The 21,449-nt window shown below is 37.9% G+C and overlaps 1 protein-coding gene across 1 annotated transcript; it reads left to right on the top strand.

The window, feature by feature from the left end:
* Positions 1-1,056: 1,056 nt before the first annotated feature.
* Positions 1,057-17,799, top strand: Ubc4 (ubiquitin conjugating enzyme 4). Its single transcript, XM_076178472.1, has 5 exons — positions 1,057-1,230; positions 10,217-10,369; positions 11,121-11,203; positions 11,610-11,773; positions 15,921-17,799. The coding sequence occupies exons 1-5, from the start codon at positions 1,168-1,170 to the stop codon at positions 16,055-16,057; spliced, it is 600 nt and encodes a 199-aa protein (XP_076034587.1). The 5' UTR covers positions 1,057-1,167; the 3' UTR covers positions 16,058-17,799.
* Positions 17,800-21,449: the final 3,650 nt, after the last annotated feature.

Below are 21,449 nucleotides of genomic sequence, written 5' to 3'. Positions count from 1 at the left end.
TCAAACTTCACTTGAAATTAATCTATACTGTTTACTTGGAATGTTTCTTCTTCCATTCCACAAAAGAAGGCATCTATCTGGAAATGATGTTTCTTTTAACGTCTTTTAATCATTCAATCTTCGCATCTTGTTTTGATATTCCATCCCATAAGAGATCAGTTGTCAAATTTGCTCATAATTTTCAGTCTTAACGAAGTCAAGTCGGCGTTTATAGGCTATTCCTCTTTTCCATTGTCGGTAACCCTAGTTTACCTAGTGTTTCTTTGAACATTTTATGTGTATATACCTGTTATTGACTTTAAATTAGTCTACATTTTTTGAATGGATTATTTCCTTATCCAGGTTATTCAACGAATTTATACAGTTGTACGGAAAACTATACTTCTTGAATGTCCTTCGACCAACCTGTTTCTTTTTTAATTTAATTTTTCCCCCCTTGGCCTCTTATTGCTCTTCCGTCCCAGACATAGATCTCTGTAAATTTTATTCACTCCTTTTATAGATATGAACACAGCACTCGCGTCACCCCTCTCACTTTCCTGCTAATGAGAAAAGGCAGTTGTTCTAATTGTGTACATGCGTTTGTTCGTATGCATGCTAGTGTATGTGTAAGTTCACTTGCATATATAGTGTATGTATAAGAATACAGTATGTGAGATTATATATATTGTGGGTGGTGTTTGTATGTTTTATGTCGGTATTTGCACTTTTGGCATACGCTGTCATATCTGTCTCGTCTGCTCCCGTATATGACTGAAGAATCATGTTATTTGTAAAATTGCTTTTCCTATACTTTGAAATGTTTTTTGCATATATTTGCATTGGCATTATAACAATTAATTAATATTCTTCGATAGTTTGTTTTGGTGTAGGAGTGGTAAGTTGCTCGTACTATCTTCACACCGCCATTTCTTTTGATTTTTAGTTTTTGTTCGTGAATACAACATACAAATTGTAACAGTGTAATAACTTTCTTATGAATTGATCTTAATTATGTTATTATATGATTTTACCAAAGGTTTATTTTTGAAGTGAGTCATGTTACATTTGAAACAATTCCAAAAAGATTAGCCCAGTGGCTTCAGCTGTTCGACAACGAAAACAGACAGGAGAGCTGCCAAAGTAACAACACAGGATACCGTCATAAATTTCCTGTCATTTTCAAATATGGCAAATATCGCAATCCAGAGAATTAAAAGGGAATTCAAGGAGGTTATCAAAAGTGACGAGGTATTTATAAAATGATGTATGGTGTAGACATATGAGATGAAGTCCTGTAAGGTGTAGTAGTTGAATTCCTTCACAAATCACGTATTTGAAAATTTAGGTGGTTGTTATCTTCTTATATGTGACAATCTTGCACTATAGGAAGCAGGCACTTTGATATAGTGCAGCACCATTGATATCATTAAGGTAGGAGGATTCACTAGTGAATATTTTGTTGCGTGACCTACAAAGGTAATGGCATAGAAAAGTTGCTTATAGAATTTAACATTGAACTCATAAACTCATTTTATATTAAATTTCATGTATGACGAATTATTTGCTTATGCAAAATATTGGTTAACTAGAACACACACTGTTGCTCATAGTAATCTAACAAGGCAGACATTATGATCTAAATGGATAAATTCATCACAAAACCCAAAATAGTTCTTATAACATTTTGATTCAGTTGTCATGTTATGTGTAGAATTGCAAATTATGCAAGATTTATTAGTAGTATTTCTATATAGAAATTATGGTATGTTGTGTAATTCTGCATTTACTTTTGCTTATATAATGATATATCTGAGTAGGTTAAACAGTATACTGTCTCCCTACACGGTCAAAACTATCAAACGAAATGTAGAATGCTTCCAAACAAATAGAGGTAGCCTATTACGGTGTTTTCTATAAATTATCTCATATAGGCAAAGAAAATAGAATTAATGTTAATGATACTGTGGGGATACATATCTAGAAACTAAAACAAGGCAAGCATAATTCAACAAGAAGGTCAGTACAGCTCTTAAATATCTCACTAGACATTGTTTGGTTATGATTTGCATTATGTTTTATCACCACATTTGAGAGCCAATTTTCTTAAAGTAATCTGGCTGACTGGTAGAAAGTCACAAGGTACATAGGTATAATTAACCATATTTACAAAAAAAATATTTATTATATAATGCATTTCTCCCGGAAAAGATGTCAATATCAGTACTAGTAATTTAGTTTGAAACTGCCTTATCATGGTCAGGAAGGATTAGCAGTGTATGTTATTTATTTATTTATTTTATTTATTTATTTTTTTCTATTGGAAAGAAAGTAGAGAAATGTGAAGAAAAAATCCTAGTAGATGGTTGCATTTTCCAGTTTGTTGATGTGGTCTTTCATGATAGTAGATATTCATGGTTGTGACGTTTACATGCCAGTTTATGAAATGACCAATTGTATAGTGACCATAGTGTGACATAGCTATTTTCACTGAACGGCAGAAAAAAGGCCAGAATTTCATTTCATTGATTTTTTCATGACTTCTCAAGATTAGGTTGTGATATATCTTTGATACATATTGGCTGGGATTACCAAAATTTTGCATTTTTAGTAATGATGATAGTGATCAACATGGTCTTCAAACTGGTGTTTGCAGAAAAAATAAACAAGGCATATCATTTATGTTTCTTGCATCTTTTTCACCAAGAACTTGTGTATTAATGGTGATGATGTCATCTACAGTTCTGGCTTAAATTAAGTAGTCAAACATTCTCCTAACCCACCCAAACAGTTCAAAAAATGTCAACAGCTGTTGTCTAATAAAAGCTGGCAGACAACGCCACTGGTACCCAGGATTGCCCGATGACCTGCAATTGTCTTATAGTGAAAATAGCAAATTGGTCTGAAATCATTGTATGGTGAAAATAGCATTAACCATCAGAGTATTAGGAATAAAAATGATAAAGATATTCTACAGTTCAGTCATGTGTTACTATATATTGCTAATCCTATAGAATGGTAGTCTTTCCAGTTCATGTTTTGCAAGTTAATATGAAGTAAAAATATAATTTATCTATATACCAAGAACTTTTTCCCCCTTATAAGGGAGGTAGCCAAGTCAAAGGCACGTACCTACTCCCCCCTATTCCACTCCCATCCGCCACCCTTTCACCCCTCTCATCTTAGCTCCTCAGAAGCAGTGTAGCACGACAGTACATGCACAGCGAGGCCACTTCATTTAATCTGCAACCCCCTCTGTCCCCTCGTGCAGACAGAGAGAAGATGGTTAGAAATCCCTTTGGGCTGTATTAGATATTATTCACAAATGAGCACCCCCTAGCCCCCCCTCCCTCATCAACGTGAGGACCACAATGGAAATAAGCGTACATGCTTTTTGTGTTATCCTCGGCAATTTGCATTTATTATACAGAACTATGTGTTCTTGTCATTATTTGCACTTCATGTACATTGATTCATTGCCAAATAAAGTCTATCTATCTATCTTCCTTGCATACCAGTATTATCTTTACACAGTCACTCTACATTCATCCCTGTCTCCTGCCTTCTCCCTTGTTTGCTCAACAGACATTCCCCTCTTGCTCAATGCCCCTTTCACCCCATCCATGCATCTCATCCTCAGTTGTCCCCTCAAATTCATTCCCTCTACCTCTGCCTTCCACACCTCTTTTATTAATCTTTCTTCACTCATTCTTTCCATGTGTCCAAACCATCCCAATACTTTCATCAGCCCTATCTCCTGTCTCCTTTTCCACTTATGCTGCTCCTCCTTGTTTGTCACTCTATCCAACCTTGGAACCCCTTCCATACCTCTCAGACATTTCATCTCAAACACATTCAAATTTTTTCTCTCTGCCTCTCGTAAATTCCAAGTCTCTGCCCCATACAAAGCCATTGGCACAATCACCCCTTCGTACAATCTCCTCTGCATTCATTTCTAAATGCCTATTTCTCATGACACTTTTTAATCCCCCAAGGCATTTACTTGCTTCTCTCAGCCTACAAGTTACCACTACCTCCACTTTTCCCTTTCCTGCCACATGCAACCCCAAATACCTAAAGCTATCCACTTCCTCCAGCTTCTCTCCTTTAAGACTTACTTCCAACTCACTGCCATCCTCTCCCCTTGTACATCTCATCACCTTTTACCCACATTTACCTTCAACATTCTCCTATTGCATACCATTCCAAACTCTGTCACTAACTCCCTCAGTCCCTCCTCTGACCCTGCCTCAACTGCAGTGTCATCAGCAAACAACAACTGGCTCTCTTGTTTTTTCTCTATACAATACAAGCATCTCTACACAAACCCCAATACCTCCTTCACTAGTGTCACCAGAACCTGCAACCCAACCCCTCACCATGAACTCATCTGAAGCACAAGAATCTTGTATACAACTCCCTACTTCTTCCATTCCACCAAACCCTTCACCCACAAACCCATTCATCACCTTTCCTCACCTGCGCCAACACTCACAGTCACTCCATCCCAAGAAAAATATACAAGAACTTCCTAAACAAATCCTCACCCTCTTTAGTCTACCACAACACTCACAAACTCATTCATACTCTCCCCATATCAACCCCAAAACTTACAACCCTTCCACTCCAAGAAAGCTCTAACTCTCCAGAGAAACCATAGATGTAATGGAATACTTCAGCCATACCACCCCAAATATGTCAACAAATCATCCCCCTTCAAATAACAAATAAATTTCCCTTATCCACATTATCCATTGCAGCCTCAAGATTCAAAATGCTGTACGAACTGAAATCCATCCCATCCCTGAACCAACCATATATGCTAACACCAAACCATATTAAATGTCTAAGCGAACTTAATTAATCTAGATTATCCAAACAGGATGCGGGGCGATTTAAATGAAGTCTTTAAAATATTCCATGTTTTCATTATTATGAACAAAGATGATTATTTTATTGTGGACCATAGTGATATCACAAATAATTATGGTAACAAAATAGTCTATTAGAGATAAAACACAAATGAAAAAAAAAAATTCTTTTACCATATTGTAGATGTTTGGAACAAATTGCCTGTTTATGTTGTAGGTTCAAATACGAGTGATGCTTAAAAAATGCCTAGATAAATCTAACTTATTTCTCAGCATTGTGAGCTTATACACTTAAATTGAGTCAATGGTTCTTAACCGTTTACACTCCCTTTCACTTTGCAAGCAGCCTCATAGGACCAATAAGTCTGTTCCTGTTTGCATCTCCATTATATTCCTTTGTATTCTTCCTATGTCTCCCAGGCCCTCACCTGACCTAACAGGAATGACATGTACATATAAAATCTTAACTTGCACCAGTTAAACCCCTCTCCCAAAAACATCCAAGCACACAGAAAAATTCCTGACTTTCACAACTAATAAATCCTACATTGGTCTCCAAAAAGGTATGACCCAAAACATCCACTACACCGTATCAAATCAAACAATAATTCACATTATTGTACAGTGGAACTGCCAAGGATTCATCCCAAACTGGGAAAACCCATATATCCTTCTCCAATAATTTAAAGCTGATTGCATCTTACAAGAAACACAGCTAGGCAGATTTATACTACACAACTATCCCTTCCTCTCCCTACCCAAGCCAAACAAGGAAGTGCAGCAATCCTCGTCCATTTAAATATTTCGTCACAACTGCTTGCACTCTATACTACTCTCCAAGCCACTGCAGCCAAAATTTTCCTATGTAATCTAATAACCACCTACTTCTCATACATCCCATCACCAGAAAACATTACTTTAGAAACTGTCAGTCAACTAAACCTCCCATATCTTGTACAAGGAAACTTCAATGCAAGACCCTTTGGGGAGATATCACAACTATACAAAACAAACTAATATCCTCCAGTCTTTGGAAACAAGACATGAGAACACAGCCTTTAATTATGGTACATTATTTTACTTATTAGAGTTTTATCAAGTATATAGATGTAGTTAACAAAGTTTGAGCATAAATACTGCAACCCCTTGAGGGGTGGGGAAAGGGTATCTGTTGTGAGACATTCATACATGTAGTGAGAATATGTCTGGTTAAAATGGACAGAGGATGCTTGCCCACTCAATTCTGGAGAAAGAAGGTAAATATGTTAAAAGAGAAAAATAGATAAACAAGTGGGAAAAATTTACAAGATTTTATCAACTATGGGAAATTAATCAATCCAGCCATTGCCCCTGGTCTCTCTTGTAGAAGATCCACAGCCTCCATGGGAAATAAATGGATTAATGAAAGTCCGGTAAACATGCCTTTTGGTTCGGTGATGTTAGACCCTTATTTGATCACTGCTTCCAAATACTTATTTCTTGTTCTGTCAGACTCATTGATCAACAATTCTGCTTTATCCCAGTCCAGTGAGCTGTCACAGTTTTCTTAGATTCAGCCATGTCCCCTCATTAAAATAGAATAATTCCATTTAGACCACAATAATATTTGTAAGAGGACTGGTGATAATTTTGCTGTAAAAGTAAGAAAGATCTGTGCAGCCAAGTCCAGTAACCCCCAAATTCAGCAGCCAAATTCTGACTTTACAATCCAAAGCTGGTATGTCACAAAAGTAAACTAAAACAGATTAAGCATTCATGAAAAAATATATAGTACTATAATTTATAGCATCTAAGATAGACAACCAAGACAATCCCCTTCCCTTTTAGCAGCAAATACATAGGGAAAAAATTAGATGAATATTTTGAATAGGTGTCTAATATCAAAATTTGTAGCTACCAGTGGTGGGCATTTATGTTAAATATTAATCCATTAATAGTGGAGGCAATTTTTGTTAACATGTTAATCCATTATTTTATGTTGGAGGTTAATGGATTATCTTTAACTTGATCATTTCTCTTGGTTTCCGTTAATGCATTGTTTATTTTGTTACAGATTGCTTTAGATCAGAAGTGGTTTAAATCATAGTTTAAGTCATCAAGTCAGTAGTGTCATAGTGACTAAACCAACAGAACTTCGAACCATGGACAGTGTGGAGCGATCATAGACCATAGCGATGGTGTTTCAGTTAAGGACAGTTGCCTGTAAGACTGAAGTCATTTAGGACAGACTGGACAGTCAGTTGTAGTGATTAGTGAGGGTGATGTTGGCAAAGCCAAGGTGGAGAGTAATTTTGAAGCTACCAGAGAAGCCCTGGCGTATCTTGACAGGTTTGTGTCTTATAGGAAAACAGAGGGCAAGTGTCATATTTTTCAGTGTAAGGTCTGCCTGCCCAAGCAGTTTGAGGTCAAAGCCACCTCAAGAAGAAGGATCCTGTCAACTGCACAAAGGTGGAAAAGACTCGCAAGGCAGCATCAAATTGTGGTAAGAAGAGGCATTTCTCCAGCCTAAGTCAGTGATGGATCCACTCTGCCTACTGCCACAAAGCTAATCAAGCAACCTTGCTAGTTGTCTATTGGCAAGTCTTTTGGCATAAGTGACGCTGGTTTAAACATCTCCCAGGTTTCTGTAGACAAGGCACTTGACTTGATAGTATCCCTCGCAGATGGTGGACTGTTCCTTGAAGAGGAAACAAGCAGTGAAGGAGGACTTGGAGAAGAAAAAGTAGAGGAGTAGTAGTGATAACCTAATTGAGTGATTGTGCCATTTGCATTTATATTAATTTTAAATTCTAACGTTATTTTTAAAAGTTTAAAAAGACTAGCGGATTAATGGATAACAGTTAACTTCCATTAATTCAGCAATGTAATTAGGAGATTAACTTTAATGGAGCTACTGGATTAACAGTTAAACAGACTAATGTTTTTTGTTAACTTGCCCACCACTGGTATGTGGAGTATAACAGAAAAAAGTATATGTATGAATAAAAATGCAACAAGGACTGCTGCCATCGTGAGTTTGTATTTATGTTATGATTAATGCTCATTGTACAAAGCAGCCGCTACTATGATAAATATCAGAGCATGAAATTGCAGCTGATCATGTGTGTAACTTGTTTTTATTGTGCAACAGTAGATGGTCATGATACTCGTGAACCATGCAGTGATGATCACTATCAATATTACACACCATTATCATCCATATATGAATTTGGGACTAGTGACGGGTGCCTGCAAGTGAAGGTTCTTCAAAATTGACATTAGGAAGAATCATCTTGCTACCTATTTTCATAACTTCTCATCACCCTTACCTTCATCTAAAGGTAGAACTCCATGGGGCTGGTTTATTAACGTAGTTGTAGGCCTCCAGATTGGCCTTAATTTCTCTGTCGACTGAAATTGTATTTCCTCCACATTTTCAAATTAGGATAGGTGACAGTTGGCAACTGCTGCTTTCCTATTACTACAAGCTGGTGACATAAACTTTTGACAGACATAACATTCATGAAAAACCTGATATGCCGTAGATCAGAATATGTGACATTGATATGGTCCTCAGAGAAAAAAAAAAAGTGCAATTGAAATTGAGAAAATACAAAAAAGAGCAATCTGAGTAGTTCCCAACCTAGTAGGTAGACTGTATAAGGAAACATTAGAAAAAAATTGATCTCTTCCTATTAGAGATAAAAAAAAAGTAAAATTATTGCTATGTTCAGAACTAAGAAAAGAATGAAATTTTTTTTTGACAAGAAAGATCTCTTTGTTTAGGGTGGTGAAATAATGGAAAATCAATTAAAAAGACAAGATGCCTGAAGGATGTAAAGAAATTTAGTTTTCCTTTTGGATGCAATAGATTTTGGATAATTTTTAAAGAGAAGATAGCTTTAAATTAATTAGTTTTTATTTGACTAAGTCTTACAGATGAACACACAAAGATAGGACTCTAGAGGGGTTGCTAGCCAGGTAAATGCATTAATACAACATGGTAGTCCAATGTTTCTTCCTAAAGAGGTCAATGGGAAGGCTTTAAAACCAAAACCAGCCACTGAGTTTATGAAACACAAGGCAAAGATTATTATTTCAAAATTCAAGAAGTAAATGATGTTTCCAATTAAGAATAAGATATGAAATAGGTCATCATCATTGACAGTACTTTGTGTCTGTATTAAGGACCTTCCTGATTATTTGTGGGCATTTGTCACAATACAAGATAGATATGACATAGGTAAATATATGGTAAATTGTGAACTTGGAAAGTTACTGCTTAACTTTTTAAGAGTTTGGAAGTGAATGAAGATCCTTTTTTAGAACATCCAGCTTCTATTCTTATTGGAATTCCTTTCGTTAGACAAAATTTAATTAGATTTATTTGGTGTAATATGAGCACCCCATCTCGGAGAGAGCTTGGACAGTGTCTCATTATAAAAGGCCTTTTGAAGCAGCCTTGCTGAGGATGTGCGTCTTGCTGCATTGCTTCTGACCTGGGCAGTGGTCAGGAGACTGGGATGACTCTTCATCCATGAGGAGCTAATATGAGAGGGGAACAATGGGGGATGGATAGGAGTGGAATGGGTATCTACCTTATAAGGGGTAAGAGGGTCTTAGTATATAGATAGACCCTTACTGCAAACTTACTTGCCATCATAGCCTCAAACTGCCTTCACTCCTGATCTCTTGCCACAAATAGTAACACTTTTAGCTGCTTGGCCAACTACCACATACCAGTATTGATAATGATAATAACCTCTTCATTGATTGACTTATTGGCTGAACCAGTGGCTGTGGCTGGGATTCTTAGGGGCTGTGGGTCTTCTGCAAGAGGAATCTGGAGTAACAGATTAAATTATAATAATGATGATGATAATGTAATATATGAAAGTGAGATAAGTAGAACTATTGGGAGTCTAAGGTTGTCAGAATCTAGGTAAACATCAGCTTATCAGATACTGTATATAATCTTTGCATACAAGACCTGATTTTTTTTTTTTTTTTAAATCTACTCTTCACAACCAACAGGTTCATAGTGTTTGACCAGTTATTTCATGTGACGCTTAACCAAGAAATCCTGTAATTTACCTAGTTCAGTTCTACAGGACCATGTCAAACTCCTTGCATCCTGTTGTTATTGTTGTCATTTGTTCAAAACTGTGCCATCACCCTATTGCAAACTTACATGTGCTTGTGATCATGTGTGTGTTTCTGCCTGTGCAGTATGTAGGGATCTGTGTATTTACTGAGTCAAGTTTTACCGCAGAGTTGAACTCGCTTTCTATCTCCATGCACTTTTTGGACATTTTACTTAAATTTTCCTCAGTGTCAGTTAATGTTTTAGTGTTTTATTTATTTAATTTATTTTTTTTATCTCGCAGGCCCAGAAGTGTGCCATTAAGGTAGAACTTGTTGGTGACGATTACAGAGAACTAAAAGGTGAAATTGCTGGACCGCCAGATACTCCATACGAGGGGGGGACATTTCAACTTGAGATAAAAATTCCTGAAACATATCCTTTCAATCCACCAAAGGTAAAGTGAAATGACAGTTTATTATAGAGAAGTAGGGATTTAAAAACATTAATTCACTGTGCCAGGCCTGATGAGAGAGGAGGGCAGGGATGGGGGGGGGGTGGCAGTGCCCTGAGGGTCAGATGTTTAGGGGGCCCAAGAAGATTAAAGACACAATTAGGGTTATATATTTCTGTGTTTAGTTCAGTATTATGTAATGTCTTTCCACTTGGAGTGGCTGCACTAACCCCTAGTTAATTAGAAAAGATATGCATTTTCTGGTTCAGTCATCACAGCATTAATGTCTTAAGTTCTTAAAGTGTGTCTTTAATGGTTTATTTCTGTTTAGTCCAGCTTTGTGTAATGTTTTGCCACTTGAAATGGGGGCCATTTTCTTGCTACCCCAGGGCCCACAATGGCTCTCGATAGCCCTGCACTGTATTTACAGAGTTGTATTTTATGGGATGGGAGCTATGCTCGTTGTGACCCGTTTTCATATCTCTCCACATCCAGTTTATTCTTGAACTCATGCCAGGAATTAGGTAATTAAGAGCTTAAACCATTAAAGCCCAGTATTCTCTTTTGGAATTTTGTTCTAATTAATGCCAGGCAACCTTATTCAGTTTAGAGGACACCTCCAGGTGTTAACAGTTTGTATATTTTGGCTTCATGTGTGTATCGAAGATATGTGTGTTGTGTATTTCATCATAAATTGTCTGTATGTCCTTTGGTAGATTGAATGATAATATTCTTTCAATTTTCTTTCTGACAGGTAAAGTTTGTAACCAAGATATGGCATCCAAATATTTCTTCAGTCACAGGTGCCATCTGCTTAGATATTCTCAAAGATCAATGGTATGTATATATGATAGCTAGTAATAGATGAGTTTGAAATTCTGAGGCATTGTTGAAATTGTCTTGTGCGTCACCCTAGAAAAATTGAGTACGTCTTAAAATAATTATTTAAAATATGTGTTTTTTATGATGCTGAATTTCTTTGGTCTGAGAATAAAAGGGTCAAGTGTTGAAATTGGTCCAATTTATTTGAGAAAAAATGGAATAACAACGGAATGAAATGGATAGATAAAATAAACTCAAGGGGTGCAAAATGTCAATCCTACAATTGAAAGAGATTGAAGAAGTGTTGTGATGTTCATCTTGCATAGAAGTTAATCAGTAATATGTACCCAGTGAGATATGATTAAAGTAATTGTAACTTACTGCTATCTTCACTTACGAGAATTTCTAAACTTGTCTTCAGGGCAGCTGCTATGACTTTGCGGACAGTTCTACTTTCCCTCCAAGCTTTACTTGCTGCTGCAGAACCAGATGACCCCCAAGATGCTGTTGTGGCACGACAGTACAAGGAAAACCATAGCCTATTTTCACAGACGGCACAGTTTTGGACGCAGGTACACGCTGGAGGTAAGTGAGACTGAAATACCAAACTACAGTACTACCTCTCATTAATGGACGTTAATTAGCTGTGTTTGTGGTGTTTTCACTGTGTTTTCGGTGTTTTGGAGTGGTTTATGGGTGGCATAGTGATTGCACACACTAAACAACAGCACCAAAAACACAGCGAAAACACAGCTAATTAATCTCCAAACTACAGTACAGTGAGACCTCTCATTAACGGACATTAATTAGCTATGTTTGTGGTGTTTTTGCTGTGTTTTCGGTGTTTTGGAGTGGTTTATTGGTGGCATAGTGATTGCACGCACTAAACAACAGCACCGAAAACACTGCAAACACAGCTAATTAATGTCCGATAATGAGACGTCTCACTGTACTACCTCTCATTAACGGACTAAAAGGGGGGTAACGGTGTCCGTTGATGTGAATAATCTGTTGATTTGGAGCGGTTTTTGGGTGGCATAGTGATTGCACAGCACCGAAAACACTGCAAACACAGCTAATTAACGTCCGTTAATGAGAGGTAGTACAGACGCTCCTCTACTTACGTTCATTCGTTTTACGTTTTTTCGATTTTACGTTTGAACTGACTGTAAAAGAAAATTGTGAGTGAATTTTTGAGTTTAGCGCGCTCTCCGTAGTACGAAACATTCAAACAATACTTACGCATGACGCTGCATCCATTGTTTACATGGCACAAACGACAGACTGAACGTGCCCATTCCAATGAAGAAATTTGAGTCCAAATTGTTGGCGGAAGGGTTTTCTCTCATAGACCAAGCCCTTGCAATTTTTGAGAGACAGGATCCAAATGTTGAGCGTCACACAAAGGTCACCAATAGAATATACAATGCTACTGTATAATTTATGATGAAAAAAAATAGAAGACCATCCCATCCAATCATCCTTGGATAAGTTTTTTCGGCCTAAACCCTCGACCTCCAAAGCCGCTGAACCTCAACCCTCGACCTCCAAAGCTGCTGAGTCTCAACCATCGACCTCCAAAGACGATGAACCTCAACCTTCAACCTCTTAAAGAGCTGACCCTCAACCTCAACTTTCTTCGATGATAGTGAAATTGACATCGACGATCCGCAAGCCCTTATGTGACTTCTCCTCCTCCCCCTCCTCCTTCTCTTCCACCATCTCACTTTAAGCACAATGTTATGTTTATAATTAATGATTTAGGTGTGTTTTATAAGATACGGTAATAGAATTTATGGATGTATAGTACAGTATGAACGGTCATACATTACTGGAACATACAGTAACAACTTACGTTCATTTTCACGTTACGTTCGGCCGTTCAGAACGTAACTAAAACGTAAGTTGAGGAGCGTCTGTACTGTACTTTTGAAAAGATTGTGTGTTCTTAAAGCCAGCAGAGGGGAAATGAAATATTTTGAGATGAAGTGTATGAGTACAGTGAGTCCTCATTATACGGTACATATGCATTCCTGAAAACCTTACCGCAAATTGAAATTACCGTATACCAAACCCAAGTTTCGACTTGTGACAGACGTACCTTCTCCCTGCTCTTTCCTCTTTAAAATATCTAATTTTACCTCCAAAACACAAGCAGATACCATATCTGTGAATTTTTCTTACCGTAAATAGAATCGAGGGTAGTAATTACCAAATACCGTAACTGTGAATTTACGGGATAAAGAATTACCGTATAAGGAGGACTCACTGTAATATGATAGGTGTTGCAAGAATGGGTAGAGTGAGAAATGTAGAATTGAATTGGTTAATGGATGGGAAGGGAGTTGTCACCTAAGTTAGAACAGAGTGTGCCGAGTTAGTTTAGGCATATGGGAAGAATAGATGAGGAAAGATGAACAAAGAGAGTATAAGAAACAGAAATGGATGAGTGAACTTGAGAGAATGATGAGGAATAAAGAGACCAATGACAGGTACCTATGTGTGGTGGCCCTGCAAGGACAGCGAAGCTGCCCATTTTCGAAACCCGTCAAGCCTGTCACTTCCATCAAGACAGCATTTCCCAACCTTTTCCGACCATAGTACCCCCTGTTGTCATGTCTAAGCAGTCCAACACCTCTATCTTGTTATTAGAAGGTTAAAAGAAAGTGAAGTGTACTGCTTGATGATTTATTTTCTTGATTCCTTAGAACTGAAACAAATTGACAATATTGTTTGTAGAAGAAATAAGAACATCCTAGAAAAATAAAATAGCATGGAAAAAGTCAAATATGCACAACTAGGTAATCAATGATACATATATCAATGTGATTCTTGTGTGCATCACTTCCCAGCACCCCCTATAATTGATTTCAGCACCGCAGATTGGGAAACACTGCATCAGGAGGTGTAGCTCTGAGGGGCTGACACTCCATCTCTGGACTGGGCCCAAGATCTCTGTCTATTAACTTTAACTCTATTTATTACACTTTCAAGGACATCCTCCTCCATATAAGGGAAGTAGCCAGTCTTGTGACACTGCTTCTGACCCAGGGCAGTGGACAGGATGCAGGGATGACCTGTCGTCCAGGAGGTGCCAAGATAAGAGGGAGGGTGGAGGGGAGTGGAATATATAGGAAATGGAATGGGTGAGAGTGGTTTCTATGCCTTTTTCTTTTTTGGCTACCCCCCGTGTAGGGGGAAAAAGCCTTTGGTATATGTATGTTTGTAAGGCATATACTCACTCCTTATGAATGAAGGCATCATCCCAGCTGGACAGGAGACGGGGATGATCCTTCATCCTTGAGGAGCTAAGATAAGAGGGAAACGAGGGTTGGTGGATGGGAGTGGTAGGGGTGGGAGAGGGTGCATGCCTTGACTGACTACCTCCCTCTTATAGGAGAAAAATTTCTTGGTATATAAACAGCAGAGCTGGGCATGTTACTGCTGGACAGGTAGGGTAGTACGTTACCAAAAAATCTGGGGTACATTTCTGCCATTGCATTACCGATTTTAATTTCCTTAGAGCAGTCCGTGTTACTGTGTATGTGTATATATATACACATACACAGTATGTATCCGCAGATTTTTCGATAACACACTACCTGTCCAACAGTAATGCACCCAGTTCTAATAAATAGATACAGTAGATATTACACTTTTTCACACATGGGGAGCTGACAATGGGTGACCACTCTCCTCTTCCTACCACTTTCAGCTGGTGACATAGAAACAGTTTCACACTGATACAATACAGACAACAGTCTAAAGTTTCTCCACAGAGATATTTGGGAAGAACTGAGGACTGTTGGCAGCCTCTGTTGGGTTGTGGGTATTCCATTTAGTGAAACTGGAGGCAACAATTGACTGATTGATCAAGAATGAAATAGATGGATGAGGTGAAGGGAGCTTTGAATACACATGGAAAGAGAAGTGTGGAAAAGATGGAAATGAATGGAATTAGTGAGTGGATGATATGGCCCAAAGGAATTTTATTGTCGTTTTTCACTATTTGAGTTAATATGTATGGGGAGGTTACTTTGGGTTGCCTTGTGGTAAAACAGTGGGAGTAAACTAAATTCAGCTGTCAGGTCCTGCTAGAGAAGAGCTGTGCCTCACTGCATTTCTCTGGACTGAAGAAGTATGGTACAGATCAAGGTGACCCTTGATGTTGTATGTGCTGAGATGTGAGGAGGTGATTGAATGGGTTTTGTTTACTGTGTCTTTTTTATCCAGCTACACCCTTATAAAGGGAAAGGGTTTTTGGTATACAGTAGAACCTTGGTTCAAACAAATTTGTTTTTGGCCAAAATATTTCAGGATTTTTTGCTCCAGTAATCGAGTAGAATATCAGTTCCCAAGCAACCCAAATGGAGAAAAATGGAAATGAGGGTAAATTCAAAGTTTTGTGGGAAAACATAACCCCGATAAAGCTGTATCCAACAGATCAGTAAACTTGTTTAGGTCCACAACCAAATCTGCTCCAGAACAGTTTTCTAGAACGTGTTTTGGTCAAGAATGGAGGTTCTACTGTATGTGTAAATGTACATTTAGTTTTATTGTCATAGCTATAAACAATTTGTCACTAAATATGTTATACATTTATAGTATACAAACTGCTTTTGACATGTACTGTAGGATCCAGTGTTATCTGTTTGCTAGCTTGTAAAGTGTCAGATGTTTCATGTGGTTATAGATGAAAAGACTGAGAGTTTTAATGTTTTATTCCTTGCAGCTCCCAGAAGCAACAATGACTTCTGTTCTAAAGTGCGCCAACTACAGGACATGGGAGTTGGGGAACATCAAGCCCTAGTTGCACTCTCCTCCTGTAACTGGGACATGGGGCGAGCTATTGAAGAACTCTTCTCGTAGACCCACTTAAATTGTTATTGTTGTTTAGTATAGGGGGCCTGAGTTTCTAGTGATATTTTGATTTAAAGAAAAACTGTGAAGAATAAATTTTAGGAAATATATACATTAATGAATTTGTCACAGAGAAGAGAGTACTGGTTATAGAGTATTTGTTCAATTTAGATAAATGTAACCAGGAAGAAATGAAGAGATGCTTGTTTTCAAGCACAACTAGAATAGATTTGGAGGAGGGAGGGCCATAGTTATTGGCAAGCATGTTTCATTTGGAGTTAAGCAAGTTCATTCCTAGTATCTGTGGAAGAACTTACCTCCATGCTGATGTATATCATAGACCTCCTCTGTGAGATGAAATTCATTATGCTGTCAAGGTCATAGCAAGGTGGTGAAACAACTATGTATGGCAGGATAGTTAGTATATTAAATTCAGATCGCTGAAATAGAGAAAAAAACTGAAGACAAATAGCATATGTGATGAGTGCCTGGAATATTTTATCTTTTCCAGTAAAATCTCAAAAGAAAATGGCACGCTAGTGTTTTTCATTAGTGAGTTTGGAATAAACATTACAACATCATCATGATTTCGCATCATAATCACCTCATAGTCCTCAAGCTTGCAAGCCATTGTGTGATTCTGTAAAGGAATCCCAACAGTGTTCACCTATAAATATAATAATATCATGGGTTTACATATATTTTTTCCATGCTTCTTCAGTTTGTATTTTATACAGCAACATGCATTTCATGTATATTTTTATCATTACGAATAAACATTATTTTTCATTAAGTGAAATAGGTTGCAAAAAAAAAAAAAGTGCAGTTATGGTCAGGGAAATCCGTAACAGGTAGCATGCAACTTTGGAAGCTTTTTTTCTATAAGAAATTTTTACTCTTAATGGGTATTAAGAGCAAATTGTATCCCATGCATTTCACACTAATTTTATGTATTTATTTACATTTGTAAGGGAACAGGAATGATTGTGTAATGTCTTTCAATTTCTAGATAAAAATACATCTTGGTTTCTTTACCATTTTTCTTAAAGTATTAGCTTTCAGGAGGAATTTGCTGGACACTCATTCTTGTAAAGTAATTTATGAGTCCTTGAGATCGGCACATCCTTTTGACTGTGGTTCCTTCATTGACAACCAGTTATTATGACTCGTTTATTTTCAATGAATTCCTGTTTAAATTTTATACTGAGCAGTGAAGTGCAGTTTCATAACTTTTAGGAAAGAGTGTTGATGGTAGTGGCATAATCAGAAGACTGAGCTTAAAGTGTGAGAACTGCAAATAAAGTAATTGAGTATTCAATTAAAAGGTGCAAGTTCTCATGAAACTTGGGAAAATTAAGTAATACAAGTTTAATATTATAGGTATCTGACTTGTCATTATTCTTTTACCAGAGCTGTAAAATGATGTACGTATCTGGACAGTGTCACATGTTAATCGGTAGTAATTCAGTGTATTATGTTGTTGAGTTGGTTAACCTATGTTTACCATCTTGCAGAGCACTACATTAACTTGCATCTGTGGGAAACATTAGCATATGAAGTAAAAAGATGGCAGATAGCAGTTTGTTCCCCTACTGTACATAGAAAATTTTTATTCTACAGCATACAATTTATATATATGTGGCCATTTCCAATACTCTTGCTAATATATGATCCAGTGAAGAGATTAATTTGAGTTTCCTACACACTTTTTTGTGAATGTTATGGATATGTTAATAAATTTTTTCTTAATAGTTCTGTATTTGTGTTGTGCAGTCACACTACAAATGAAAACAGTCATTATAAAAGTGAATAGAATCATTTAGATGTTAATAAATGAGAGACTGGGCATACACAAGTGATGATCTTTCAGAACAATGATGAACCTTCAATGCCCATCTCCTAAAGCCATCAGCACCCTCACTTTCATCTAGAGATGCAGTCCCATGGGGAAGGCATTTAGTTTCAAGATCAGTCCCAAGATACATAAATATGTACAAGGAACCAAAATAAAAGGGACAACAAATGGGTGTTGAATAGATATACCATAGGACGGGTAAAGAGTGGTTGTATGCTTTGACTGGGTCGCTGACCTTGAAAGGGAGAAATGTGGTTAAGATTTCCGTATGTGTTATGAATCCTGTTTCAAGAACCCTCTCCACCCTATTTCCTATCTAAGAAGAGGGAGTCAAGATCTCAAAACAGGAAGAAAAACACTGTCACCTCACCACCTCCAAGTGATGTTCCTGGGTAATGCTTAGAGTCCTTCAACTCTTCACCTCTTCTTCCTACCAAGAAGAGGATAGCAGGATCCCCAGACAAGGCTTGAGGACTGGAAACCTAGAAACGGAGGACCAAATACTCCCCCACTACTTCCATGTAGTGCTCCTCAGGAACTGCTCCCTCATGGGAGTTGCCAAGAGCAAGGCAGTGACTGGCTCTCTTTTTAAACACTGTGTTTATTATCATCAACTCTGTAAATGCATCTCCATCATGATCTCTCCACTGAAATTTTTACCAAACTCCCCAAACCTCCCTATTACTCCATCTGTAGGCTCATCCCTTATTCAAGCATTGAGATTCTGTAACACTACGTTAACATTCCTCCCAAAACTCTTTAAACACTCAGTTAAATCCATCAAAAAAGCCTCCCTTTCCTCTTCACTTTTCTCACAACTAGATCCATATGTGCTCACAAAAACACACCTCTCCCAACCAAGTTTCACCTTCACCCACATTAACCTTAAAGGCATCATTACACACTTTTCTATCTCATCACTTAACAGCAGAGATACTCCTTCCCTTCCTCACCTCCTCATCACTCCCAACACTACCCACTACATTCCCTTAGAACTACCCCTCCCTTTCAACTTAGTTTCACTTAATGCTAACATATCCATCTTCCTTTTCACAAAGTAATTGCCAATCTCTTCCCGTGTACTCCCATCTGTACCAGAACCGCACATATTTAATGACACACTTTTTAGGGTTCTGGTTGGAGTTCTCCATCCAGACTTTGTTGTGCAATGAATTCTTATAGTATGAATGTACAGAGAGCAGAATCCCTAGTCCCATCGCTCCATCCCATTTTGTCGCATTTTATAACCCATGAAAATCACAGTGGCAGAATCCACCACCATAGGGGATAAAAAGAGATAAAGTTATAGAAGTGGTAAAGTACAGTTTCACAGGAATACCATAAAGGAGGCACAGTTGTAGTGCTAAAGAAGCATTCTTCAATGAAGAGAGATTTTACTTTAACACATCACTCACTATTGCGAGATCTATGTAGTCAATATCCCAGTGCAGGGAACAATGATAATTAGTGATTGATAAACACAATTACAATCTTCTCGAATGTTCCATGTTTCTGCCCCATACAGTTCTGTCGGCACAATCACCCCTTCATATAATCTCCTTTTAGCATCCATTCCCAAATGTCTATTTCTCATTACACTTTTTAATCCCTCAAGGCATTTACTTGCTTCTCTCAATCTACACTCTACCTCCACCTCCACTCTTCCCTTTCCCGCCATATTTGGCCCCAGGTATCTAAAGCTATCCATTTCCTCCAGTCTCTCTCCCTTAATAATCACTTTCAATTTGTTGCCATCTCCCATTGTACATCTCATCACCCACATTTAACTTCAACTTTCTTCTTTTGCACACCTTCCCAAACTCTGTCACTAACTTCTTTAATCCCTCCTATAATCCTGCTACAAGTGCTGTGTCATCAACAAAGAACAACTGGCTTATCTCCCACTTTTCTCCATTTTCTTTAACCATCTCCAATCTCCAGTCCATCACCCTTGCATTAACCTCTTGGACCACCCCCATCCATGTATAAACTGAACAGCCATGGCGACATGACACATCCCTGGCAAAGCCCTACCTTTACCCCAAACCATGCACTCTCTCCATTTCTAATTGTAACACAGGCTCTACTACTATTATAAAAGTTCTTGACTGCTCTTAACGGCATTTCCTCCTATCCCATATATCTGTAATGCTTCCCACAGTGTCTTCCTGTCTACCCTGATATGAGCCTTTTCCAAATCCATAAAGGCCCAAAAAACATCCTTACCTTTTCCTAAACCTTTCTCACATGTCTGCCTTACCACAAAAATCTGATCCACACAACCCCTACCTGTCCTAAACCCACACTGTTCCTCACCTTTTACTCCCTCTGTTCCTCTCCTAACCCTCTCAATCAAAATCCTCCCATAAAGCTTCCCAACCACACTCAACAAACTGATACCTATAAAACTACTACACTCACAATGTCCCCTTTTCCCTTGTAAAACGGAACTATACAGGCAGTCCTCCAGCACTCTACCCTCTTTTAGACAAACATTAAAGAACCTCACCAGCTAGTCCACCATCACTGTACCTTCCTTTTTTAGACACTGCATAATAATAAGAAGAATAAAACAACAATAACAGGGAGGGAACAACAGACCTTTCAAAACAAAATCTCTCAGTGGTACTCTTGCCCTGACCCACAACACTACCCTGTGAGCAAAGCAAAGAGGCCTGACCCCAAGCTCAAGAACAAGCTGTGATAGTAATGCCAGAGCAATTACCCACCCTCTTGTCAGAGGTTAATAATCACCACCATTGTTGTTATCAATAAACCTAAGCACCACAATCAACAACTACAACCCAGATTCCACTTAGATATATAACATTCTCGAGTTTACCAAACTCTTCTAACCATTAATTTAATCCATACCTACTAAGATGAAGTAGACCCTGAATCAGACTACCCAAGGTTCTTGGTCCTAAAATCTACTAAGAATGAGTTCTTATAAAAGAAATGCCCTATGAAAGTATTTGACAAATTTGCAGATCATTGTGGAACTTCCTATGATGTGTGTCCCCAAGGAGATACCTATACAATAAATCTAGAATTGAGAGATTAGTATGACGAAGTCAAACCCCTAACAATTCTGGCAGGCACCCCAATTAAAACATCATGTGAAACATTTAACAACAGTGTGGTATTAATCCATATCCCACTTCTATGATACCACACAAAAAATGATGGAAATAGCAAGAAAATAAAAATTAATGAAGTTGTGCTGAGTTGAGAAAACCATGAATAGCACAAAGGTCAATACCCTAACACTAGTATTGGCCTTCAAGTAACCACAACTTCCGACCTACCCGACCATAGGTTATGTAAGATATAGTAGAAAAATGCCATCCACATCCATATTGCTGCAACTGCTACTGTTTAGGACATACTAGACAATGTTGTCACACAGAAGATGTGTCTGTACATTGCAAAACCCCTGCAGATGGTACCCCTTGCTCAAACCCAGCCAGAAATATAAATTACAAGCAAGACCAACCTGCACCATTCTTAGATTCCTCAGTGTACCAATATGAAAAGAAGTCCTCT

The sequence above is a fragment of the Oratosquilla oratoria genome, chromosome 3 (assembly GCF_046742065.1).
Source record: "Oratosquilla oratoria isolate Oo_2021 chromosome 3, ASM4674206v1, whole genome shotgun sequence".
Taxonomy (NCBI): domain Eukaryota; kingdom Metazoa; phylum Arthropoda; class Malacostraca; order Stomatopoda; family Squillidae; genus Oratosquilla; species Oratosquilla oratoria.
This window is presented reverse-complemented; position numbering and strand designations above follow the sequence as displayed.

What these genes read in the sequence shown, in the direction of transcription:
- Ubc4 (XM_076178472.1), top strand. Translation starts at nt 1,168, where the DNA reads ATGGCAAATATCGCAATCCAGAGAATTAAAAGGGAATTCAAGGAGGTT. An exon ending in ATCCTTTCAATCCACCAAAG is followed by an intron (nt 10,370 to 11,120) that starts GTAAAGTGAAAT and finishes TCTTTCTGACAG; the next exon opens with GTAAAGTTTGTAACCAAGAT. An exon ending in GATATTCTCAAAGATCAATG is followed by an intron (nt 11,204 to 11,609) that starts GTATGTATATAT and finishes ACTTGTCTTCAG; the next exon opens with GGCAGCTGCTATGACTTTGC.